The sequence below is a fragment of the Patiria miniata genome, unplaced genomic scaffold, assembly GCF_015706575.1.
Source record: "Patiria miniata isolate m_02_andy unplaced genomic scaffold, ASM1570657v1 HiC_scaffold_24, whole genome shotgun sequence".
NCBI lineage: Eukaryota > Metazoa > Echinodermata > Asteroidea > Valvatida > Asterinidae > Patiria > Patiria miniata.
The window spans coordinates 4,883,265-4,908,922 of record NW_024037063.1 but is presented as its reverse complement, the minus strand read 5'-3'; the positions used below and the strand labels follow the sequence as shown (position 1 = coordinate 4,908,922).

Here is a 25,658-nt window from a genome sequence, read left to right as displayed (position 1 = left end):
GCAATATACATGTTGCAGTTTTGCAAGCAAGGACTGAAAGTATTTGTTACGCCAACGCTAAACTGGCACATGAAACGCTACATTTTATTGGCTGAGAGCAAAGTCGCTCTTTGTTATGAATGGACAAGGGAGCCATAGAGAGCGGTCCTTATGTACTACAGACGCTGTGAAAGGGAACGTGGGATTTAAAAGGGAACAATAGGGTAAGGCTAAAGGTATGAAAAGGCTCGATTCATGGTCCACTGGTTTTGGTGCCTATTGCAGGTAGACACTGGCAAGGCACGCTGTACCTGTCAAGCGGGGTTGGGTAAAGGTATTATTGAGATTGTCCCCTTGGCTTTGCTTGTTTTCGTGTAGGTGGATTTTATAAAGGAGCCGGACCTACTGCCGTATATCGTTCTACCTAAAAACCTGTCACCGTGGTAGTTGGGTTGGCCGACTGTCTGGTACGCCGTGGCCTGCCGACCTTGGATAGGGAGAAACGTGTGAATTCCCACGGTCGGGAAAGAGGGTAGGAAGTGGCTCAGCGTCATCGGGGAGATTTTACACAATGATCGGAGATCGGGAGTCATTCAGGACTTGCCCCTGACGGATTTTAAAACAGTTCTGCGTATTTCTGTTCCTTGGATTAAGTATTTTAGTAGAGGCTTCTGAGACTTTGTCTCGGCTCTTCGTGGAGCAACACTGAGACGGTCTACGCATCATCATCATCTAAAAGTTTATAGTCAAGCCCTTGGCTGTATTTCTTACTTGGAGGGGTGTTGTATGCGATACTGTGTCCAGTTGGCGTCAATGTCTAACAGGTGCCTTGAGAGGTCAATTAGGTAAGTTGAAATCGATGAAGCTTGCGTGGCAATTCATCCGTGTACATGTAGTATACCGACGCCACTTTGTTGTCCGTGTACAAAGTCGATGGGGAGTTGCAATTTTTGAAGATTTTGTACTAGAGTGAGACACCATAAATACACAGTAACTGAATTCTGAGAAAAAAAACTCTCCAATCTTGTTAACATGGCACAACCCCTTTTCAGGACTATTGTAAGAGAAGTTATGTGTCATGTAGGTAAATATGTAATGGTCCAAGTTACTATACATTATTGTTCACGCATAGTGTACACGAAACTTAGGTCATTTTTTTACTTAAATTCAACTTGGGCTACATGTACATAGCCCTTGAACTGTTTGTATCAATAATTGATCAGGCGTTTGATTACATAGAGTTGGACATGCAGTTCCCTAATTTCCACTGAAGTTTTATACGATTATAAAGTGGCGTCAGGCTATTGCATTTTCCCGTAGATAATAGTAGATGTCCAAACATGAACAGATAACATTATTTATTACATATTTATTATTCTTCATGTCCTGACTTTTTCTTGAATAAATAACTTGCACCCTGACCTCAAGTTTATGTGACAAAATACCCATGAGAATGTAGTGGTAGACGAAGCGCCACGGAAATGGCATGCAGAAGGCTTTTCGAAGAAATAAGGTTCCTTTTTTCGATGGAAAGTTAGCCATCTTTTTTTTTTAGTTGACATCTATGGGTCAAGAAAGGCTGAATGTGGATTTGGTTGGGGGTGGGGTTCTGAAAACAAAAACTAAAGTTCCCCGTTATATTATTTGCGTAAGAAACGGAGACTGTAGGAGTTAAACATTCCTCGGCTCATTGAAAAAGAAAAAGGAAGTCAATCTGTTGGCTTTCGTCGGAGGTACTTAGCGTGTCTTCCTTTATTTGCGGATTATCAATTGAGCCATAAACAAACTTTTGAGTTCGTCGACTTTCTCTTCCCCCCTTCTTCTTACTTTCACAAGTTGCTGTAGGGTATAGCGGGGTGCTTTCTGTTGAATTGGCGATTATGTAACTTGATGCATTGGATGATTTATGTAGCAGTGATTCCTTAGACAGGCGTTGGACGAAAGAGTTTTATGATTGGGAAGCATATATAAGAAGGCACACCTAAACCGGAACGGTTATCTTTGGCAGTAATCCTAAACATGATAAAACGTTTAGGTGTACCATAGTTTATCTTGATATGTGATATTATACAGCTGATATTATCGTAAGATTATCAGTGGTGCACCCCGTGATTAGGAGATGTCAACGAGACGGATTAAGCACAAAAGATCCTACAATGATGTAAACCTAATCTGAATTTTCAGGAGTTATATTCAACTTAAAAGGCCAGTTTGGGTTTCTAAAATAATCGCTACTTAATATGGAGGGTATTTGTTTCGAGGAGAATTTCTAAACTAGACTAAAGATTTTGGTAGCTATTAGCTAAAAAAAAAAATGAAGTGAAATCGAACATTATAGTACCTGCTTTAGTCTGAACTTTAAAACAAACATCATCCACTTATGACATTGGACCCCAGAGGAATTGTATGCATCGAACAGCAGTAGCCATGATAGTTTTACATGCGTAATACAGAAGCTATGTTACCTGTCTTACGCACCGCCGCGGCTGGACGTGCGTAAGACAGGTAGTCCAGCTTCTGGACTTACGCACGGCATGCAGAGAGCTCGAGACGCACTATCAGCTACTGGGCTTACGCAGGAAGACGCACTTTCTAGTTATGAATGAAAGGGAAGAGGCGTTTTTAATTGAAGGTTGATAATGGTGAAATCACATGAAAGATTTCTTGTGACAACTATTTTATATGTCAACGTCTACCAAGCATACTCTTAAAAATGGTTCTTTTCAACGAAAGAAAGCTCATGCAATATATATTTTTTTTAGTTCATAAAACTTTTACAGAATGACGACAGATCTGGGAGGCACTGCTTAGTGAGCTACAAAAGTTAACACTTTAAAAAATAAAGTACTCCGACAAAATTGGGTTTGTTACCCGCTAGGCTTACCTGTGATTGTACATTTTTTTTTAGTGCCTTTCACAGTTCCTGACTAATAAAAGGTTACTGGCCCTGCCTCCTGCAACAAAACAGAAAACTATATACTCTTTATCGTGTAAAACCCTCCCCTTGAAGGCAAAAGGTGAAGCGCACAAAAGCGTTTCTTTTTTGCGAAATAATTGCATATTTTGGTATCAATGGGCCATTCACACAGTGGCGCTTTTCTCCGGTCATCACTTATATGGCATTGGGAACTATTTTGCTTTCTTTTTGGAATGAAGGTGAAAGGCCTTTTAACTTTTGTGAACACATCAGCGAAATGACCTGTCCGTTGACTCTTACTGTAAATCAAAGTGATTTCGATCTTGTGAAGTGGTTAGAGTAAACAAAATATTGCGAAAGCGCTGTTTTACTCCTTTAGCTGTTTAGTGTAGCTTAACAGTGCTAATGGTGGCACACGCAAATTGTACGGGGGGTGTCAAGCATTTCAAAAGTGTCAAAGGTTTTATTGTTCTCACAAAAAGGATTTAGTTGATAATATTCGTGTGGTGATCGGTTCGCTGGTTGTGAACAGTAACTTTGCTCTGAGCAAAATCTGGGTTGGTCGGTAGCAAATGCTTCACATTCCTGGCGAAGTGCGCTACGCAGTCTACGGTACTTTAGCTTGTTACAATCCAAAGCGCTTTTTGTATTTATTTACTGATGTCAAAAGTTTTCCCAAAAATCCTGAGATCATTTCTTTTCAATTTGTTTCGACAATCCTTAGGGAAACGCTGAAAATTTGCAAACACATCTGGCAGGAAAACCAGTGGTGCGTCTTAAAACGATTTCATGTATATGAATGTGTTGAATTCAACTTCATTTTTCATGACAAGTTGAGTAACTTATCAACATAACGAAATGCACTTATCAAAGCGCCGTTTAAAAACAGTTTTGACTTATCTCACAACTGGGATGTTTCTAGAATTTTAACCTTAAAAAAATTGTTCCTTTTGTGATTCAAATTGTGTTCTAAATAGATACAATGAGTAACAGTTACTGCAAATATTTCAAGGCGCATGACTAACAAAACAAATAAAAGGGGCTGAAACATGCTTCATAAAATAGAGAAAATTTCTACGCAAACACAAGTGAACAAAATGAACAATCTACAAATTCTCACAATCGTTCACTGTATACTGATTTTTTTTATCAAAAGAACGCGTTGTCTAAACATTTTTCGATGCCGGCTTTTGTGTTCCGGCCTTGCGCCGAGTGCCGTGACAGCCAATAAATAATATATTTTTCAAAAGACCTGTCCCTGAAAAGAATTCTTCGGGACAAATTTCTATGACAATGAAGTCAATGTTTACGAGGGTATTTTTTTATGACATTCCGTTGGGCGCCTTTCGTTTTCACCGTTGACAACCAAAGGACATATAGAGCCTCTATATCGGCCATTTTGTTTTCGTAAGAAAAAAAAAGTTGTTTCGGTGGAAATTCGGTGTTATCATAAGTGCCTGAATACATTAAATGACTAAGACTTAGTTCACATTTCCGGGACTTGTTGAATTTGTGGGTCGTTGCTACTGGTAATGATTGGTGTTTTTTTTATTTTGTCATCACAGTGAATAAGAAAAGAGAATGGCAATTTTAGCAGCCACAGCTACACTTTTCACAATGTCACTTTATAAAACAACCGACAGACAAGAACAAAACATCCAAGCAACACAATGCTAATATCCGGTCCAAGTTGTCAGTCACTTTCTTTTTGATTTCGCTAGGCTGCATTATGTATCAAACAATAGCTATGATTTCGTAATTGCCCCTCTTTTTATGCCTATTTATTTTCTCCTTTGTTCTCCGTGCAGTTTGATGGTGTAAATCCGCCATCATGTCAGTGAGTCGACTACGCATCCCGTTGACATGGCTGCTAGCAGCCTCACTTCTTGCCATTCTCGGTCACGTGACTGCTCAAACAAATCGTAAGAATACAGTTCACTCATCCGGCAGAATTATTGTTACATTTTTACTCCAAGAAAAACAATTCAGAGCAAAATCTTTCGTTTTTAATTTGGTGGCATTTATGTTGAGTAAGTTTTTCGCTTCAATTTTCAATTCTCGTTCTCTTTCATTGTTTTCGATTTGAAAGTAACCCATGATTTCAAAATCTTCGAAATACAACAGCATTTATTGGTTGAAATTTATTACACAGCCTATCAAATAAAAAAAGTGGTACTATAAGATTTTAAAGTATTTTATAACAAGAATAGAAGACGGTGTATAAAAAATTAGAAAGTTAGCTCAGGTCAACATTTAGATAACTAAAGAAATTGAAGGAGAATTAAAATACTTTCTCTTGTACTTTAAGAGGTAATTTTTTATGAACTGAAATTTGAGACAAGGGGCCAAACAAAATTGCTATATTTATTTCTGGTCTCCCCAAATGTAACAATCAGATCAGATATTAAAAAAAAACGCCACTTAATTCAAATGAAGATTCGTTGATAATCATATTGCCGACGCACTGTAGTTCGTAAGGGAACTATTTGAGAATCGGATGAAGGAAATCGCTTAGTTTCAGATGAGGGAGGCATTACAATGGTATTCTTGAGAAAAAAATAATGAAATCCCGCAGTGACTAAAACTAGTCATCCGGCTACGTAGGATTCGCACCCGGGCCAGAGGTGAAGTCGGGTAAAATCTTTGACAACTCGACCACAACCGGGTTTTTTTTATACCGTATTTCCTTTACTCAGCTTGCCAACAACAACTGTGTGTCAACGGTGGCATCTGTCGCCGGGCCTATCTACAACCCGGCTACATCTGCGAGTGCACGGGCGACTGGCAGGGACAGAACTGCGAGCAGAGGTTCCCCGGAACATCTCCAGCAATGCGTAAGAATCTTTCGTCCATGCTCTTTTAGTCCCCCCCCCCCCCTCCCCCGCCACACCCCACTCCCGTTCCATATTCTTTCAGGATTCTTCAAGGAGACAATACTCGGCACAGGATACTTGTCACTTTTAATAATGAATAAGTCAGGAAAGAATGAACTAGTAACTTGAATAAAAGTACAACTTTGTGATGCAATAAAACTGCAATATTCTCTTTCCCCAGCCAAACAGTGTGGTGTCAACTCCTACGGTGAATCGGGAACCATCACATCGCCCAACTATCCACAGCTGGAGCCGCATAATCAAAACTGCTACTACCTCGTTCGGATCCCCTCGGCCTTGTCCATTTCTTTTCAGTTCAGGGCGTTCAGCTCCGAACCATTCAAGGACGAACTTTACATCATTCCTGGCACGTTGGTGGATACAAACTCGCCTAGTGTTCGGTGAGTGTCGGGCCTATGGACCATTTCTCAAACGATAGCTCCCTTTATCAAGCTACGGCGTCGTCCGAGGATCCAGTACCAATGGCTTAATCATGAAACTCCATGTTGTAAAATAGTGGAAAGCAAAATCGGCCCCTGTAATTTTTTTTTAAATGCCCCGCATTTGCTTTCCCCCTAGGCAGAGACCATTTTTGCAACTTGTCAACTTTCCGAGTGCAAGATTTTTTTTACAAATAATTTTTTTTAGTTACTCTGAACGAGAAAAAAAGTGCTTAAATAAAACGCTTTACTCGATTGGATCCGATTTAATTTTTTTTTTAAATTGAGGAAGAACTGAATAAATTTGGGGCAAATAATTGAGATTTAATTATTTAAAATTGTTTTTTTTTTACTCATCCGTTACTGTGATGATTGCAGGATATACAACGGGACACTACCTGCAGATCTGCCGGTGCAGGTCTTCCAGACCAACCAGCTGGTTCTGTATTGGCTTACAGACCACAACGTGCAGAGTCCAGGTTTCTCCATTGATTATTCCATCGGTAAGACCACCCTCTGTGCGGGGTGCACGACTCTTTTAAAATCGGAGCAGAACCTATTTGATCTAATCCATTAAACATTACCACAAATTTCTCAAGTAAAAGTGGGATTTGTGCTCTGTGGATGTATCGGGCATTCAGACTTCTGGAGGAAATGTTGGGCCATATTCGTCAGGATGCTCCGAATAGCAGAAGTAAAAATGACTGGAAAAACTAGGTTAACCCCCCCCCCCCCCAAAAAAAAATAACCAACGAAAATGCAAAACTACGTTTAGTAACTGAAAGTGGGCGTGGTGCCTTGTTTGTTGTATTTTGTTTTTATTTTGTGACACTTGGTGGCGCTATTGATGTCAACCGTAAGATTAAGAGAAAGTACACGTGCGGCGGTCAGGATTTGATTATGCAGTTAATTTAGTGAAGGAGCAACTCTGGTCTTAATTTCTTCGCAAAGGCACAGTATTTGAGACTGAAATCATGGGAAGTTTACAATGCTGGTCAACCCTTCTGCAGTGAGTTTTGCAGAGAAGGTTCAACAATAATGTTCTTGTTGAACACACGTACCTTTTTTCCCCTCAACATGCTGAGGCTCAATATTATTTTTTAGTTTAAACAGTTCCGTTGGGTCGTTGGTGGGTCGAGTTCAGTAGGAAAGAATCCTGATGGCACTTCATTGGTTGTGTACAAAGAAAGTCTATGGAGGGTTAAGTGTATATTCAAAGTATTTTCTAACAAATTGGGAATGTTTATCAGTCCCAGATTCATGTCTTTTCAACATTTTTTGCAATGACTGACCTTTGCTTTAATCATTGAGGTAATGATGAAAAAAGTATTAGAGCTGGAGTTACTCACGCATGCATCATGCAGGATGCAACATATTTTCCGTTCAGCATGTTCAGTAGCCTATGCCAAGTTGTACGCAACTTATTCCACCTGTTCTAGTTCTAGTGATAGTGATAGCCTTGTACAATTTTACTGGGGGAAATATTAATTATAAACTCACCAAATCACAAGGAAAGTTTCTTCAAAATGGAGTGACCGAGGTTGAACAAACACACTTGCTTGACATACAAAATGACATATGACCTGCTGGTGACTAACCTTTGTTAAAAGTAAAGCAGGGGAAGTGGAAGTGAATTTTGACAGCTGTATAGTTAGCAGGAGGGTTCAAGGCCTACATAAGGCTTATCTAAAAAAACAAATTGAAATTTTCGTTTTTTGTATTTTAAAATAATTTTAATATTAAAGGAGCCTGCATTTTATTTTTAACAAATAAATTATTACGTAATTTATACTTTTCACTTGAAGATAGCAAGTAAGACTTTTCGCTTTTATTTTCTAGATCCGGACCCATGTTGGGTGAATCCATGTCAGAATGGGGGAGCATGTACGACCATTGGGAGGGACTACTCCTGCACTTGTTTGCCAGACTTCACTGGAAACGATTGTCAAACAGGTACTAAATATACTCTTAAAGTAAACTGCTTTATTGATTCTGCATTAGGCCTAAGTGTTTTGAAAATAGGAATGTGCTTCGAAAGATGAGGAAAACCAGGGATTTCCCTCAAATCTCTTTAAAGCCGTTTGTATTTTTTTCATTATTTTTTTCTAGGAAACGACATTCTTGTGGTAAAACGTTCTATGATAAAACAAACTTTTCCTGGCATTGTCACAATAAAGCAAACTTTTTGTCACAAATTTGTTAGGAAATTTCCAAAAAGGTTTTTCTGCAGTTTTCCCACGATGTTTCCTGAAAAGGTCAATTTTTGTATATATATTTCCAAAACATTTGACATTTTCTGAAAAAGAATAATCCCCTCCCCATTTTAAAAAGTATTTTTTGTATCCACACCCGATAAAAGATAATAGCAATATCCTAATTTGTGTATATAAAAGTTCCAATTTCTAAACTTTTCCGCTCATATTACACTTCACACTTTATTTTCCTAGGTACCGTTATCGTTTCCCAGACGAGCATCAGCATCAGTGTAGGGAACACGCTTTCCGAGGGGCGCATCAGTCATACTTTGACCTTTGACCTGACATTCACCCCTGGGCAAACTCTCTTCAGCCTGACGGGAACCGGTCTGTGGAGTGTCACACTGTTTCTGACGGACGGCGGTACAAACAGAGTAGCTTCACAGGTAACACGGGCATCTTTCTCGGGACTTTATGCAAAATGATCAACAAAGATTCGGCAGTTTATCTTTGAATAAAATTTTCTTCCAGAATTTCTGCACAGCGTTACTTTGATGTCAAATATTCCTCTCCCAGTTTGAGGCCAAATCTTTAAAAAAATGCGATGATGTCACCAATTAAATTACCCTCTATCTCTATACTGTCTTTTACAATTGAGCTAAGGTCTCTTGCGATTTGTTCATATGATTTTCTTCCGTTGATTTTTCGAATGTAGGTCGTACCTCTGAGCAGCCAGCAAAGCAACGTTGCATGGTCACCGCCTTCAAGTTCCATCATACGCACCATACAAACCACGGTCAATCTGAATGCGCTATCCTGCCCCCAGATGCGCTCTGTCTGCGCTATGATAGGTCAGGGTTCGAATCCCGCCCCGCCCTTCTTAATGAGGGGCACACCTAACGAGAATGCCCTGATTGGCTGCACACAGGTGCAATGTCGAGGTGAGTTGATTTTATTCCAACCCAAAACCCAATTTTTTTTTATCCAAAGCCAAAAATAAAGGGAGCAATCTGAGCTATTCAATGACAGATTTTCTCGAAATTTTGTATTCCCATTATGACATCTATGCTTAGTGCATTTACAAAGTTTAAGCTTAATTGAGCAAAGAAGTTTGTAATTATCGTCTTAATTAATTCCTTCAATTAATATTCCATGAATGCACACTTTTTTCTGTACAAATTCTACTATTGATTTGCCTGTGCATTTAGAACATTAAGGTATGGTTTCAGAAAACTTAAAGTTTTTGTTTTGACTTCTTGGCAGGTGTGGAAGCAACCAGTGTCACTTTTGGTGGTACCCTTAATGATTTACGTGAGGGCGTCAGCTCCCAGGCTCTTAGCTTCGACATGACCATGTCCACCAACCCTCAAGCCGGTTCGGTCTCCGGCTCTAACCTCTGGAAGATCACTCTGTACGGCAGCACCCAGGCTAATGGGTTAGGAACCCAGGTCTTGAGGACCCAGCTCACCCTGAACCCATCCCAGGCCGGGGCTAGCACGGATCTGAGCGGTAATGTGCAATTCTTCAGCCTCCAGACCGCGCTAAGCCTCGTGGGATTGGTCTGCTCCCAGGTGCGCTATATCTGTGTCACGATTGAAAAGAGCGAGAACCCAACGCCTCAGTTCACGCTAACTGGGATGCCATCCGACGCTGTGCTCACTGCATGCCAAGCCACGACCTGCAATGGTTTGTACACATTTCCTCATAAAAGTCCTGTCGCTGTTCAATACTAGCTTGCAGAAAAACAATTGGCACAAGTTAAGGTCACTTTATAAACCACTTATAGCAACCAAGCCAGGGCCCAATTTCATGGCGTTGATAAGTACTCAATTTTCTGCTAACAGAGCCTCCTTATTCCATGGAGACCGTAAGCAGTAAGCGCAGTAACAGCACGCTTAATTAACCCCGGAGGAAAAAGTTGCTAAAATTTGTGATAGAAATTTCCATGCACGTTCAACCGTTAGCACATCCACGCCACAATATAGTACTGAAGGTTAGCATAATTTTCTGCAAAATGTTAGCACAACTTTTCTAGTAACTGTTAAGCAGCATTATGAAATTGAGCCCAGGACAAAACTTGCTCCTTTCCTCCCCCCTTCCAGGAGTTCAAGTAACTAGTACCTCGATTTCAATTACCTCTGGCACTCCTGTCATCGAGCGACGCTCCAACACTCTCGCCTTCAGTCTGTCCATCCAGACCAACTCTGACGGGGGTAGCGTCAGCGGACAAAACCTCTTCAGCATACAGACCTTTGGCAGTAACAGCTTGACGGGTACCAGTGTCAGGATCTCAGAACGGCGAATCCAGGTAAGGTTTGTTGGGTACCAATGAAAAATACTGTTGAGATCCTTCCCGGTTCAGATAAATCTTAAGCCAAAGTTTGTGGTTCGTGAACGAATAAGGTTTGAAATCTTGTGCACAACCTGTTTTTTTTCTTCCAGGGAAGTACCGGTATTACGGCCGGACGTTTAGCCACCATACCCAACCTGTCGACCACTATGGATCTCAGTGGCAGACTCTGTCAGGATATCGTCGCGCTGTGCACAGAACTGGCCAAGAATGCGCAGGCTAACCCGGACTTCACCTTGGATCCCATTCCTAACAGTGGCGTGCTGCAGGAATGCATTAACATCGAATGCAGAGGTGAGTGTAACATGGATGAAATTACTGGCAAAATTGTAGATAGGCCATTTTTTGAACCACTTTCCATTATTTGTTCCAAACAACAGTGGATGTTTACCATGGCATTTTGTGCTGTGGAAGCAGTGGTGGAATTCGACGCTATGCATGTGAGAGCAACGTTATTATGTTTGAGCAGGTTGTGTGTTCTGATTTCCCTGGGTGGGCGTCGCCAGAAGGGAGGGGTGAGGTGGGTGGCACACCCATGGCCGCTCCCTGTTTATCGTTCTCACTGGTGTTCACATGTCACTTGCAACAAAAACTGAAAAGGGGAATAAGGAGGAAAAGGGAAACATCTTAGCCACTGTTTGAAACGTGAATTTGAAGTGTTCAACTTCAGGGAAAAGGGATTGAAACAGTAGATATGTAGGCTTGCAAGTATGCATAAACGTTTTTGACACCCCGAAAATAAAGTTTGTCCAGCTGAAGCTGGACGTGGTTCAGGATGAGGTTTATTTAACAGCTTAATAAAGTCTTCTGTGTACCTTTGTTTCGCCCCATGCATCTAGGTGTCTTCATCCAGACCATGGATGTTGTAGTCACTAGTGGCGTGCCGGTTCTCTATGGCAACCGCAACCAAATGTTGACCTTTAACCTTCGCGTCCAGGCCAACACTCCTAGCGCCAGCATCTCTGGGTTCAACCTGTGGAGACTGATTGTCTATGCCAACAACCGGCTGGATGGCTCGGGCCCCAGGATTGGTCAAGTCCAGGTCACGCTGTCCTCGGCTCAACAGAACACTGCGATCAGCGCGGGGCAGGCGGTGAACCTCAACAACTTGGACGTGAGTTTGTGGGTGACAAAAATAGGCTTGGTTGATTTGGTAGAATAAGTCAAAATGAGAACATTGATCTATATATGTTTCATAAAAAAAAGTTGTATTGGCCTGATGATCAGGGGTAATAATGATATTTACAATTGTTTATAAATTGGATTACAAAATGCACTTGAAGAAAATTAGCTTTTGGATTTTTGACTTTTTTTTCTGATATGAATGTTCAGTTGACAATGGACCTGAGTTCAGTCACCAGCTGCGCTGACATTGCCTACCTGTGTGTGGAGTTACAGAAGAGTTCGAACCCAAGCCCAGCTTTCACACTGCAAGGCAGCACGACAAGATGCATACAGGTCCAATGTGCAAGTGAGTCATTCACAGATATGGACCATTCCTGGCTGTCAATCAAACACTAAGCATTGACCAATCAGATCACAGCTTTCTGTCAGGTAACCACAGTAGCTGTGTCAAACTCATTCACGGGCACTTTAAAAATGTCCACAAAATAAAAAGTGGGAGGGGCTTGACAGTGCAAATTGACCAATTAGATCATGACTTTCTGTCAGGTGACCATGGTAGCTGAGTCAAACTCATTCACAGGCACTTTGAAAATGTACACAAACATCAGGTGGGAGGGGCTTATTGCTGATTCATTCGAAGGGAAACATCCATGAAGCAGGTGGATTGTTTCTTTTCATTGGACACGGAATTTATTCAAATGTTTTACAATAATTAACAAGTAAATACCACTTAATGATTATACAAAATTTAAAGCATGGAGGTATTTTCGAGAAGGTAAATCTTGCATGCTAGAAATGCCCTGTGAAAAATGTTTTAGAGAATGATAAAATGATTTGTTTTTCCAATTGTGCCCCTCAGTGTTCAACCCTTGTGGATCTAACCCATGCCAGAATGGTGGAGCCTGCAGTAATGTTGGAAGTGCATTCACCTGCAGCTGTGCCAATGGATGGACTGGTCCATTGTGCCAACAGGGTAAGTCCTAATCTACTTTAATAAAAAAAAAAATGAAACCAACTTGAAAAAGATAAATCATTGAATTGAACCTGATGATCCATACATAAGCATTTTTTTCTGATGTTCTGATGTCTTGACAGAGATTTGACTAAAACAATCCAATGCTGTGTCACATATTCACCCAATTTAAAAACCAAATTTTGGTGACTCATTAGGCAACCCATGGAGACCATGCGTTATTCCAGCTTTGCATCACCTCTCTGGAACTCCTTGCCGGACGAGTTGAGGGCAGCTTAGGAACCCGTCTGTCTTCAAACCTATCGTAGAACTCGCCTCTTTCATTAATTGTCCTTATAGACAAAGTAACTTTTTCAGGTACTATAGTGGGGCAGATAGGGGGATTATTTGGGGGAATTGTGGTGTCTTTGATGATAAAAGCATGGCATTTGGCACAGGGCTATAGGACCATCGCAGATTTGTCCTTTGAAAAAATGTAGGGTAGAATAACAAGCAATTTTCACAATTTTCAAAATGGCTGCCATTGCTTGTTTTCTACCTATACATTTTCAAAGGACAAATCTGCAATGGCCCAATAGCCATATATCTTTCTCATGACATACTCTGTTTGCCAAATTCCATGCTTGTATCATCAAAGGCACACCCCGTCATAACGGCCACCTTATGTTGATTTTGACGTTCAGATTCTGTGTGGTTATTGTTACAGCTGTGAATGCATGCAATGGCATTGTCTGTCGCAATGGTGGAGTGTGCATAGACAGTCAGTTCTCATATGTATGTCGCTGTACACTGGGATGGCAAGGACAGTTCTGTGAGCTTGTAGATAATGGTAAGAAGTCAAATATAAAAATAAGTCTGTCTCTAGTTAATATGGTTCATCAGGCCGACGTTTATCTCTGGTTACCTTGGCATGAAACGACTGGGAAAATTATCTATCCCCCCTGGACAGGATGCCAGTCCATTGCTCCCCAGCTAATGCCGATACCCATTTATGCTCCTGGGTGGAGAGAGGCAAGTGGGGGTAAAGTGGCTTTCCCATGGAAATAACATGACCAGCAGCTGGATTCGAACCCCTGACCCTCTGATCAAGAGTCACAAACCTGCCACCCCCAGAACACCCTAACAGTGCTCGACCAACTGAGCTACCTAGCCTAATATATTTGGAATCGTACTCAGTCAGTGTCTTGTCTCAAGTGGTTTATTGTATATATATTTTTTTTATTAAACTTTATTTTTGTTTGTTAGGTATCCAAATTACCACCACGACTCTGAGTCTGACGTCGGGCACCATCCGTGAGAACACCGCCCAGAACAGGCTAACGTTGTCTGTTGTCCTCACCAACAGTCAGTCTGGTTCCACCTTGCCCACTGGAAGTGGCTACTGGCAGGTAAAAAAGACAGGGACAAAATAATTGTCCAAACACCTTCTTCCCCCCCCCCCCCCCTTAAAAAAAAGGGGGGAATATTGCATTTCTTACAGCTAACATATTAAGTTGGAATTTGTTACAACTAGGCAAAATGTCCTTGAATTTTTCCTTACATTCCCCAACTTTTTCACAAATTGTCTATTTACTTTTATTTACTTTTATTTCATAAAACTTTCGTAAGACTTTCCCTTATTTCAAAGAAATTCTCAGAAATGTTCAAAACAACCGGGAAAAAAAAACCCCACAATAACACTAGCCACATTGAGCAACGATAACAACAGGCACATATAAAAACACCTATAAACAAGCAAGCAAAGAAAGGGACAAGTAAAATGAATGACGTACAGCTCATTACAGACTGACTTGACAAACAAAAAGCAAACAATCCAACGTAACAGAAACTTGATCTCCTACAATCCTCAGGTCAACTTCTTCACCAGCTTGCAAGCCAATGGCCAGGGCCAGCGCTTCAACCAACAAAGCCTGAACCTAGACGCCTTGCAATCGGGCCTTGGAATCACCTCGGGTGGGGTTCTAACCCTGTCCGGCGTTCAAAGTATCCTGAACCTTCAAGGACAATCGTGCAGCAGCGTGCCGTATGTCTGCGTGGAGATACAGAAGGGCAATAACCCGTCGCCAGATTTCCTTTTGAGCGGTTCGCTGATTGCGTGCCAGGAGACCAACTGCATAGGTAAGGTTTTGTGGGGTGTGAGTCGAGGTACCAGACACTGACTAGTCTGGCTACAGACTCAGCTGTGTTGGTCCTGTGGGACTGATTGCTTTGTGGTTGACAGACAATGGGTGTTTGTTTTTGGTTTTTAAGTGTGGAAGTCAAGTTACCAGACAAAAGCTAGTCTGGTCTCAGAATCTTTGTCACTCTTTACCATTCCCTCTTGTGACTTTCTGTTGACCAACTGCGCAGGTAGTTATTTGAGTCTTCAAGTCAAGGTACTAGACACTGACTAATCTACACAGACCCTTTCGTTTGTCTTAGATACCGCCCAGCATTTATTTTTTTGTCTGCGAAATTATGGTCAGGATAAGTTTGTAAGCATCCATAAATAAAGCAACCATGAAAAAGCTCCATCTAGTTTCAGATGGTGTATATCCTCTGCCCCCCCCCCCCAAAAAATAACACCCGCCAGCAATTTTCGGTCACCCCCACTCCCCTCCCTAGCAAAGGCGGTTAATCAAACAGTGAACATTAACAGTAAACATTACAATTGTTCTTTCATGAAGGTGTGCAAGTGATTCAGGTGACAGGGAGCATCACCAGCGGACAGACACTCCTGATTGGTCAGAATAGCCACACTATTAACATGAACATCATTGTCCGTGCATCAAGTAATGGGGCTAGCATCAGTGGATCCAATCTATGGTGAGTGTCAAAAACAAAAATCTGGAACAGCAATTTATCAAAAATTTTACTTTTGATTTCTTTTGATCATCATCAAAAATATTAGTAAATCTATAAAAATGCACTGTTCGTGCTTTTCAACAAGTTAGATTTTTCTCTTCAATAAATTTTATTTTTAATTTTGTAATCATATTTTAATATTTTCTGTTTCTTTTTCTATTTTGGGCCTTTGCATAAAGGGCTTTGTTTTGGGTTGTGTTGAGCTTACAAACAGATCTGCCCTGTGAGTAGACCGGTTCCAGTCCCCACATTATCCATTCTGATAGGGTAGTGGGAACCAGTCTACACAAGAACTTAATTATTGTCTGGCCGCAAACAATTCAACATTTATAAAGAAATTATTCCATAATCGAACGTGGGCCAATTTTTTGTTGTTCCATGTTTCCTTCAAAAAGAAATAACCTTAAATATCCATTGATACTGTAATCTATACGCAGGACGGCACAGGTTTTCACTAACACATTACAGAGCGGCGCAGGCACTACCGTACTGCAGCAAAACGCCGTACTGTCCAATCAGGCGGTGAGCTTGGATCTCATTGCTGGGGGCAGTATTACCCTGAGTGGGGCAACGGTGACCTTTGACCTGTCCACAGTGACCTCGTGTCAACAGGTGAGTGGTTGAACATCAAATTCCCCCCAAATATCAATATGGAAGCTTTCTACATTTTGTCCATGAAATGGATCACCGCATTACCAAGAAACAAGCTCAATTTGGAAAAATAAATAAGTTAGTTTTGAAAGCCCATGGGCACTTACATGTGGCATTATAATGTAATAAAATGTGGTGCTTCTATAGCGCGCCTTATACCTAAGGTGTCAGAGCGCTTTACATTTATTACCCCTGCTCATCAGGAATGAGACCATTTTTCTGCAGTAGCTCCAGATCAGTGCAGTTTAGTCTCCACCCTCACAGGTACCTTATATTCCTGGGTGGAGAGAGGCAATTGTAGTAAAGTGCCTTACCCAAACGCACAAGCACCATGTTCCCCGTCAGGATTCGAACCCATGTACCTCGGCACACGAGATGAACACTGTAACCATTGGACCAGAGTGTATCACATTGAGTAAATATATTTCAAATTAGGTTTTGCCCTTCACCGACGTATAAACACTATATACTCAGTGTGTTAATATATTTGTCTGTTTTTTTCTTGACTAGGTGTCCTTTCTGTGTGTCCGACTTGGAAAGAACCCCCTAGCTTCCCCAGATTTCACTCTGACTGGAGTTCCGGACAATTTCATTCTGACACACTGCCAAACAGCATTATGTCAAGGTAATCTGGAAGAAGAAACGCATACTCTGCCATATCGAAAGGACTGTTATTTTAGAATATTTTCAAAATGTTCTAGATAAATTATTTGTTTTGTTGGAGGGTGGGGGGGGGAGGATTGGAACATGCAAACTTAGATGTAAGGTTATTACTTTTAGAGATTTTCAAAATTATTCAAGCATAAAACTTTGAAATCCATCATTTAAACGAGTTTCACAGGTAATTAAATTGAATTGCAATTTTTGTTTTTATTCCGTGCAATGTGTCTCGTTCACAGTGCCATCTCCATGTGATTCACACAACTGTCAGAACGGTGCAGTATGTCAAGTGACGGGAACCAGCTATATTTGTGTATGTGCTAACGGCTGGGGAGGAGACCGGTGCACACAAGGTAAGTATTGAATAGGGTGGCTATGGCTGGTTGTAACACGTGTCAATGTGAAGTGGCTACAGCGGCTTCAATACACACATGTGTAATTGAAAGTCGTAGCCAAGTAATTCAGACACGGACTTAGTCTTTCTTTCAAGTCTGCAAAACATTGTTTCTCCTTTTTTTTTACAATTTGTAAGCTTGACAATTTATACACGTTTTAAATTTTTTTTAAAAATTTGCCTAGGTGTCCAAATCGTTAACATCAATTTAAGAGTGGTATCCACCAACGATGTCAGAGAGCGCAACACAAACAATCCCTTGACCCTTGACCTCACCATCACCACCAATCCCAACGGCGGTAGCGTATCCGGCACTCGGCTCTGGCGCTTGACCGCGTTCCTCAGTACGCAACCTGACGGCTCGGGACCGGAGTACTCCACTACCACAATACAGCTCTCCGATGCCCAAGCCAGTACCGGTCTCCAAGCGGGAGTGACCGCCACCATTTCGTCCCTCCAGACCAACGCCAACACGGCTCAGAGTAACCTCATGTGCGGTCAGTTTGGCTACATCTGTGTCCGACTGGAACGAGGGCCCAATCCATCTGTGAATTTCCAGTTAGGTGACGGCAGCCAGTCTTACGTGGCTTGTGCTCCTGCCAACTGTCGAGGTAGGACATTATTTCTATAACAAGACCAACGTTTACAAAACTACACCTAAACCAGTGCTGTACCCCAAGCCCTACCCCCAATTGTCTTCTAATTTTTTTGTCTTTTTTTTTTAGGAGTTGAGATCACAGACGTCGTGGCTACCATCGTGTCCGGCGAGCCGGTCAACACAGAAACCACCAGCAACAATCTTGTCTTCAATGTCCAGGTTTCCTCGTCCCCCTCTGGAGCCAGCGTGAGCGGCTCCAATCTCTGGCAAGTTATCGTCTTCTCAGACACCCAGGTGAGATCTTTTGAGGAATTAGGGCGAATCTGGACCAAGCCTTAGCCTTTGGGCTTGAAATCTTACTATCGCCACTTCCCTACTACCTTACCATAGACCTGCTACCAATCATTGAAGCCAGGTTACCAGACAGCAAGGCAGGGCTCACCCAGTTTGATTTGTATTTATGGCTGCTGTTCAGGTTTAATTCAAGGTTCTAACACCTGGTTCTCAGGATGACTTGAGTTTGACCAAACTCCAAGGAGCCACAGTCAACTCAAAAGTGTCAAAAGTTTTAATGATCCTGTTCCTTTAAAATGACTGCACTGGCTCTTTCATTGAGTCTGTATTTCGAGTCATGACTATTTGGCATAAACCAGTTGTGTATTCCAACTGCATGTGGAAACAAAACGCATTGCAATTTTTTTCACGTCGAGATAAACTGTGTTTCTGGTGGGTAAATGAAGGGTAATAGTATTGATTACAAATTATGTCAAACAAAAAATGTCCAATTATCTCTCAGTTGAACGGTCAAGGCCAAACGGTCATCCAAGCTCAGGCCACTCTCCCAGGCAACACTGCCAGTACCTTCCTACAAGCCGGAGTGGACATGGTCCTGCGGTCAGTCCAAGTCAACCTAGACCTGACCCAGATATCCTGCAATCAGATCCCGTACATCTGCGTCCGGTTCCTGAAAGCGACAAACCCCGGCCCTAATCCCGACTACACCTTCACTGCTGTACCCTCGGATGATGTCTTGCTGCACTGCCAAGCACTTGACTGCATGGGTGTGTTGATAGAGCTTTAAATTCAGCCCCAGCTTGGTCCGGGGAAAATAAAATGTTCAGTGGATCTCCCAGTCAATATTTGCAGTCAATATTTGTGTAGACTGCTTTCACTCATGGTACCGGTACAGTAAAACTATCCTCCCTCGGTGATCTGTGGAGCTTTCTATTCACCCTCGGCTTGGTCCGGGGAAAATAGAATGCTCAATGGATCACCAAGGCTAATTTTAGTATGTCCCTTGAAGCAGGCAATATTTGTAAACCATACCACGTCAATTCAAGGTACACCGTTCAGACGTTAAAAAGGACACAACGGAAACACTGACTGCGACAAAACAATGTCTTTATAAATTACAGTTATTAAATAGTTCGAATATTTCATTATTAAAAAATAAATGGCCTTACAGCGACAGTTCAGAAATCACAAAAGTAAAAGTTTGTGTTGATGATTTTTTGGTGTTTGATATTTTACAGACCCCTCGTCTTGCATTGGTCATCTGTGTGAGAACGGCGGACAGTGCATGGACCTAGGTTCCGGTAGTTATAGGTGTCTGTGTACACCGGGCTGGACAGGGCTGTACTGTAGCGTAGGTAAGTACACGCTAAGCATTAACAATATCTGCTTAATGCATACGGGATACCGGCCAGAGTGTCATGCGATGCATATGGCTTGTTACTGGTTCCTAGCCGACTTTTGCTCAATGTATTCATTTGCTAAGTTTCCCTATTTTACTGCTTGGTAAATCTGTGACTTTCGGCCATGGTTTGAAAACGTTGAGGTGTTCGGCAGAAAATATTACTTGGTACTTTGGTACTTGGTTAGTTTCCTCCTGAAACATCTTCTAGGGATCTTGACTAGGAGGTCACGGGGAGGTGTCGGCATCTAGGGTCTCAGTCATGATGTGGTTGTAGTAGTTGTCCCTAAAGGTCTTGTGCGTCATAGAGCCAGTAATGTGTTGGGGCATGTCATTCCATAATTTAATGGTCCTTAGAAAAAATGAGTTCTTGAATGCAGTTGAGGATGTTTGTACTATGTTGAATTGGTTGTTGTTCCCCCTCCTGGATCTCTGTATTTTTGGTTGAAGATAGCCTGAAGCAGACTCATTGAATAAATTTACTTGAGAAAAGTTGGTTTTAAAAGTGTGGCAAGTTGAAAGGGAACTCCACTGTGATGCTTAATGAAAGATATTGTTCATAAAATGTTATGCATTGAAAGTTGTCGGAAATGCTCTGCGAGAGGTCATTTTGATAAATATTTGTATTAGTCTGTGCATGGTGTATATGGGTCTATTGGCTCTGCACATGAAAAGACGAGGGCGCCCTTAATACTAGTAATGCAGGTGAAGGACAGTCGCGTGCCATTGTGCTTATACACTATAGTTGGCGAGTAACTTTAATACAGGTATTACATGGTATCTGTTGCAGCACAATGGAACCAATTTAATTGCCCAATGCAAACCCACATGCTTGGTGCTTAGCCATAGTCCCTTTGCTTAACCATAGCCCAATTGCTTAGCCATAGCCCCAGTGCATAGCCACAGTACTAATTAGTAATAAACCCTCCATTCTACGCGTGCACATTGCACAAAGACTCACAGTCACACCCCTTTTTTCTTAATACCATCCACCTTTTTGCAGTTGCGGACTATTGTCTGACCACGCAAACACCTTGCTTTAATGGCGGGCAGTGCATCAACCTAGCGGATCGCTACCAGTGTAACTGCCAACAGGACTGGGTCGGCCCGCGCTGCCGAATAGGTACTGATAACATCTCTCTAAAGGGATGCATGGCCATGACATTGTTAGTTTCGTCATTCCATTCCATCATTGCAGTTTTTCGATTTCATCATTTTTGGTGTCCTCTTTTTGCCCTTATTTTTTTCCTGAGTTTCCACTGGTAATGCTATAAAAAAAAACTAGCTCATAAAAGAGACTTTCTTTCACATGCTATCACCACAAATTATCACTTCATTATTTCATCATGGCAGTTTTCCATTTCATCATTACATAATTTCCACTTTCCTCTGATTTTCCATTTCATCATTTTGGTTTTTCCATTTCCTAATTCCAGTTTTCCATTCCCTTACTCCAATTTTCATTCCCTCATTCAGTCATTCCAATATTCCCTCATTCCAGTTTTCCTTTCCTTCATTCCAGTCTTCCGTTCCTTCATTCCTGTTTTCCATTCCCTCATTCCATTTTTTTCATTCCCTCATTTAGGTTTTCCATTTTGTCATTCAGGTTTACCATTCCATTCCAGCCGGTTTCCTTTTCCATCATTTCATTGTTCCCATTCTTTCATTTTAGTTTTCCCTCTGCTATTCCAGTTTACACTCCCCGCAATGCAGTTTTCCATTAAATCATATTCGTTTTCCATTATCGGGGTTTTGTTTGCATCAAGTGAAATGTGAAAACTTGGCATCTGTTTTCTCATCACATGACACGTTTGTTTCGTAGATAACCCCTGCTTGCCAACCAACCCCTGCATCAACGGCGGAACATGCTTTTCCGATCAGTCTGGGATCTACACGTGCAACTGCCCGCCTGGATACAGCGGTAACAACTGCCAAATCACACCAGGTAACGTGCCTGTGTTTTTGTGGGTATTTTTTGCATTTTTGATGGCTCAAAGCTAATCTTGCCTTCTGTATATTTTTTGGTTGTAATTCTTTCTTGTAAGTCAATAGGCACTGTAGCTTGTAAGCCTGAACAGACAACAAAACAAGATGATAAAGAAATGTTTGGTATGAAAAGCGGGAAAATAAAAAAACTTGTAGTCTGTGGAGGGGTAGCCTTGCTTTTAATCATTTACAAAGTTGTGTCAATCTTAAGATAATTTCTCCAACAAAGCCTTCTTCTGTAGCTTTACAATAGTTTGTGTAAAATTTATAGTAACGTTATTCTTATGTTTCAGCATGTGCTTGTGATAAATCAACCAATCATTACAACAAAAATGATGGTGCCTTTTTTAATTTGTTCTGCATTACAAATTCCTTTTCTTTGCTTTTTCCTCTATTTTTCTGTGCTGTTTGTTCTTCTCTGTCCTTCCCGCTTGTAGATCCGTGTATATCAGACCTTTGTCAAAACGGTGCCAGGTGTGAACGGATCGGAACAGGGTCGGACTACCAGTGTTTTTGTCAGAATGGCTTTGCGGGAAGATACTGTAACATTACGCTAGGTTTGTGGACCCTTGAATGCTTGACCAATCAGACGGCTCATAGTGTATCACATGATCCCTGTACACCCAATCAAATTTTACATGGCTTTTCATAAATTTCTAATATGTGTCTGCTTACCAATTTTACATGGGATATTTCTGAAAATTGAGTAAAAATCTTTTTAAATAAAATTCATTCATCAGAGTTTCAAAAGACAGTGAAAGATTATCTCAAATACAAAATAAATATCAGTTTTGTACTACCAAGTACTCACACATAATAACCATGATTTCTTTTGAGACAGTGAGTCTTTGTTTTAATAACCTAAATTCCATTAAATGTAGAGTAAGGCAAAGCAACTTGCAAACTTGTAAGACTTTGAAGCAACTTTTATTCCTTTTTTCCCCTATTTCTTTCTTCTCGGTATGTTTTCCTCTTTTTCTTTCGCTCCTTGCGTTCCTTTCCTTTCGTAGATCCCTGCGATAGTAGCCCGTGTTTTAATGGAGGCACCTGTAGCCGTGTGGGTACGCTGTATGTCTATCAGTGTCAGTGCCCCAACGAATATACGGGAACCAACTGCCAAACGTTGAGGGGTAAAATATATTTGCCTGCGTTCCGTTGACTTCTGTCATCCACATTTCATTCCATTTTCACCACCCATCTGTGTGCGTGTTTGTTCCTACATTCGTCACCTTATATTTTCATTGTGTTCACGTTCTGTGCATCCATGTGTGTATATAATATTTGTGTCGAGCACTACAAGTTGACTGCTGTGATATGGATGTGGCGTTTTTTGTAGCCCCCCCCCCCCCAGGGCTGGACATTATCTGGCACTAGGGGGTGCTCTTTAAGACAGAGCTGGATAACATCTAACTTTAGGTGTCGCTGTTCATTACCCCTCAGCCGAGAGGCTCGAGGGGTATTGTTTTCTTTCTTTTGGTGACGGATACTTGATTTCACTGCCAATGATTTTTCACTCAAAAAAATGAAAACACACGCCATTTTCTGTCATTTAACCTGGTTGCGGGAACTAAAGGGTGTGACATGTTACCCAGGATGCATCAGTTGTCTTGAGTATGAACCTGACGTCTACTGTAAAATAACGTTGTTTTGTACTTCATTTGTCCATATTTTGTTTATTCATTTGTCCATTGTCTTTCAGATGTTCGGCAGTTTGTCAAATTCTTTGTCCGTTCATCATCTGTTGGATCATCGACCTTTTAACCATGCATTCACTTTCCACCCTCCGTCCATATGCACACCCCATATAACAAATTTGAACCATCATATCACCCATCAAACTGCACATGCACTGATTAAAAATTAACCTTAACCCTTTCAAACCCCTGAAAATCCACCAGGGCGTTTTCAAGGCTTTTGCAGGTTTGAGGAGGGAGCAGTCCAGCCATTTCAAATGGTTTGAATCTCTTGAAAGTTTAAGAACAAAGGTTTTGTTATGTGGTTCCCTGCACATTGGTGGATTTTGTAGGGTCTAGGAAGGTTCTTCACATATTCTAAGAGAGTTCCATGCATTTTGTAAAGTATATATGCCAGGCATCAGTTGGTTTGATGCTTTAACAAGAATTGTCTGTAGATTCTGTACATCCAACGTCCAGTAGGACTGCTCTGGACTGGTTCCCGCACACTGTGCATTGTGTGTTTATGTAATCTATGTACACCAGTGGTGGCAGGTAGACTGGTTCCCAATGCCTTCATTATCATCCCCCAATTGTGGTGGTGGGAACCAGCCAGCGGCCTACAGCCGTGCATGGTTAATGCTGAATGTAATATTGAAATGGCCTCTCTGTTTTGCAAAGAGACAAAAGTAAACATTGGATGATTATTGATTATGCCTTCCACGATGCAGGCTCGTCCTTCACAGATAAAATGGTATGCCCACAGTGTCCTTCACACTGCTCTCTATTTCACCATAGAGGGCGCACCTGTACACGGTGTTCATAGCCACAATCTGTTGTCTATTACAGATCCGTGTGCTACTAATCCCTGCTTGAATGGCGGCATCTGCTCAAGGCAGGGGTCGACAAACTTTGTGTGTCAGTGCTCTTTGGGTTACACTGGTACCACATGTAACATCAGGCAAGGTGGGTCAAGAACTCCTCATCATTTCTTGATTTTGCCGGTCCCAGAGGGCCAGCCTACTGTCCTCTTTGTACGACTGAATGTCATTTGTGAATCGGGCAGTGCTATTGTATAGGATTACCCAGTAACAAATAAAAAAAGGTTACACTGCTGAAATTGATTTTCTTACATTCTTAATATAAACAATATTTCTTGTTCGAAGAAATATTTTCTTGTCTCACTCCCTACAATTTTTTTCTAAGGAGTGAGACAAAAAAAAATTTCTTGAAATAAATTTTTTTCTATAGTTTTAGGAATACCAATTTTAGCAGTGTAACTCCAGCCCATTGTGTGGACTAGATACATGAAAAGACTTTCGTGAAAAGCCATAATTCTCAATCAGTTGGATGGATTTTTGTGCCTTACCTTTTTCCGCTTTGTTTAGATCCCTGCGCCAGCAATCCATGCCGGAACAATGGCGTCTGCTCAAGGGTGGGAACCAGCTTTGTCTATCAGTGCCAGTGCGTACAGGGCTACACGGGTACCAACTGCGAAATACCAAGTGAGTTTCTCCGTTCTTTCCGTGATTTGTGATTTCCGTGATTTTTTTCTTGGGCATTCGGAGAAAAAAGTCAACTCCAAGCACTTGGGATTTTTTAATCGTTTTTTGATGATGTTCTCATCTGCTCAAATGTATCATTTTGGTGTTTTTCTTTGAAACAGATGCTTGCGTTAGTAATCCGTGCCAAAACGGAGGTCAATGTAGCCAGCAAGGTGCGGGTTACCAGTGTCAATGTCAACCGGGATGGGGCGGCCCCACCTGCAACATCAGACAGAGTAAGTGCATGAATACAGTTTATAAAAACGCGAAGTATAAACCTACTCAGTGCACACTTCAGTACGCTTGCTGTCTGCTGCCTAGGTTTTTGCCCTAGCTGGTGCTGAGGATTTCCGCTCTCCCTATCTCAAGATTTCATCCCCTTGGGGGAGTTTATTACCACATGAATGCACCCTCCAACCGCAGGAAACAATTATGATCACTTGACGGAAAGACTTAGCTAGGTTTTCCTAAAAACCAGCTGCCTAAAACAAACACAGATTTGAATTAATATAATATCGAGTGTAATAGTTGTTTGTGACCGGTAATGAAGACATCGTGTTGGATATTTTGGCCGCCTTTGTAATTTTTTTCCTCTTTGTTTAGATCCCTGTGCCAGCAATCCATGTCAGAACAATGGCGGCTGCTTATGGGGGGGAACCAGCTTTGTCTATCAGTGCCAGTGCTTGCAGGGCTACACGGGTACCAACTGCGAAATACCAAGTGAGTTACTGAGTCGCTTCGATGATTTGTGTCGACACAAATC

The 25,658-nt window shown here is 41.5% G+C and overlaps 1 protein-coding gene across 16 annotated transcripts in view; it reads left to right on the top strand.

Moving 5' to 3' along the window:
• The first annotated feature begins 282 nt into the window (after positions 1 to 282).
• Positions 283 to 25,658, top strand: part of LOC119731947 — an 83,124-nt gene continuing 57,748 nt past the window's right edge. For 13 of the 16 annotated variants that reach the window (XM_038205264.1, XM_038205260.1, XM_038205266.1 and 10 more), the window contains exons 1-33: positions 283 to 824; positions 4,705 to 4,818; positions 5,593 to 5,730; positions 5,951 to 6,170; positions 6,588 to 6,712; positions 8,049 to 8,162; positions 8,657 to 8,850; positions 9,120 to 9,345; positions 9,668 to 10,090; positions 10,507 to 10,712; positions 10,847 to 11,048; positions 11,594 to 11,868; positions 12,087 to 12,225; positions 12,739 to 12,852; positions 13,559 to 13,681; positions 14,098 to 14,240; positions 14,703 to 14,970; positions 15,519 to 15,657; positions 16,134 to 16,308; positions 16,858 to 16,972; positions 17,247 to 17,360; positions 17,587 to 18,012; positions 18,127 to 18,293; positions 18,796 to 19,060; positions 19,532 to 19,648; positions 20,696 to 20,815; positions 21,515 to 21,637; positions 22,116 to 22,235; positions 22,689 to 22,808; positions 24,201 to 24,317; positions 24,740 to 24,856; positions 25,018 to 25,131; positions 25,499 to 25,615. In XM_038205264.1, the coding sequence (XP_038061192.1) occupies positions 4,728 to 4,818; positions 5,593 to 5,730; positions 5,951 to 6,170; positions 6,588 to 6,712; positions 8,049 to 8,162; positions 8,657 to 8,850; positions 9,120 to 9,345; positions 9,668 to 10,090; positions 10,507 to 10,712; positions 10,847 to 11,048; positions 11,594 to 11,868; positions 12,087 to 12,225; positions 12,739 to 12,852; positions 13,559 to 13,681; positions 14,098 to 14,240; positions 14,703 to 14,970; positions 15,519 to 15,657; positions 16,134 to 16,308; positions 16,858 to 16,972; positions 17,247 to 17,360; positions 17,587 to 18,012; positions 18,127 to 18,293; positions 18,796 to 19,060; positions 19,532 to 19,648; positions 20,696 to 20,815; positions 21,515 to 21,637; positions 22,116 to 22,235; positions 22,689 to 22,808; positions 24,201 to 24,317; positions 24,740 to 24,856; positions 25,018 to 25,131; positions 25,499 to 25,615 (5,467 nt within the window). In that variant the 5' untranslated portion in view covers positions 283 to 824; positions 4,705 to 4,727. The remainder of the gene's footprint in view (positions 825 to 4,704; positions 4,819 to 5,592; positions 5,731 to 5,950; positions 6,171 to 6,587; positions 6,713 to 8,048; positions 8,163 to 8,656; positions 8,851 to 9,119; positions 9,346 to 9,667; positions 10,091 to 10,506; positions 10,713 to 10,846; positions 11,049 to 11,593; positions 11,869 to 12,086; positions 12,226 to 12,738; positions 12,853 to 13,558; positions 13,682 to 14,097; positions 14,241 to 14,702; positions 14,971 to 15,518; positions 15,658 to 16,133; positions 16,309 to 16,857; positions 16,973 to 17,246; positions 17,361 to 17,586; positions 18,013 to 18,126; positions 18,294 to 18,795; positions 19,061 to 19,531; positions 19,649 to 20,695; positions 20,816 to 21,514; positions 21,638 to 22,115; positions 22,236 to 22,688; positions 22,809 to 24,200; positions 24,318 to 24,739; positions 24,857 to 25,017; positions 25,132 to 25,498; positions 25,616 to 25,658) is intronic. The other 3 variants (XM_038205271.1, XM_038205262.1, XM_038205263.1) reach the window with 2 other exon arrangements.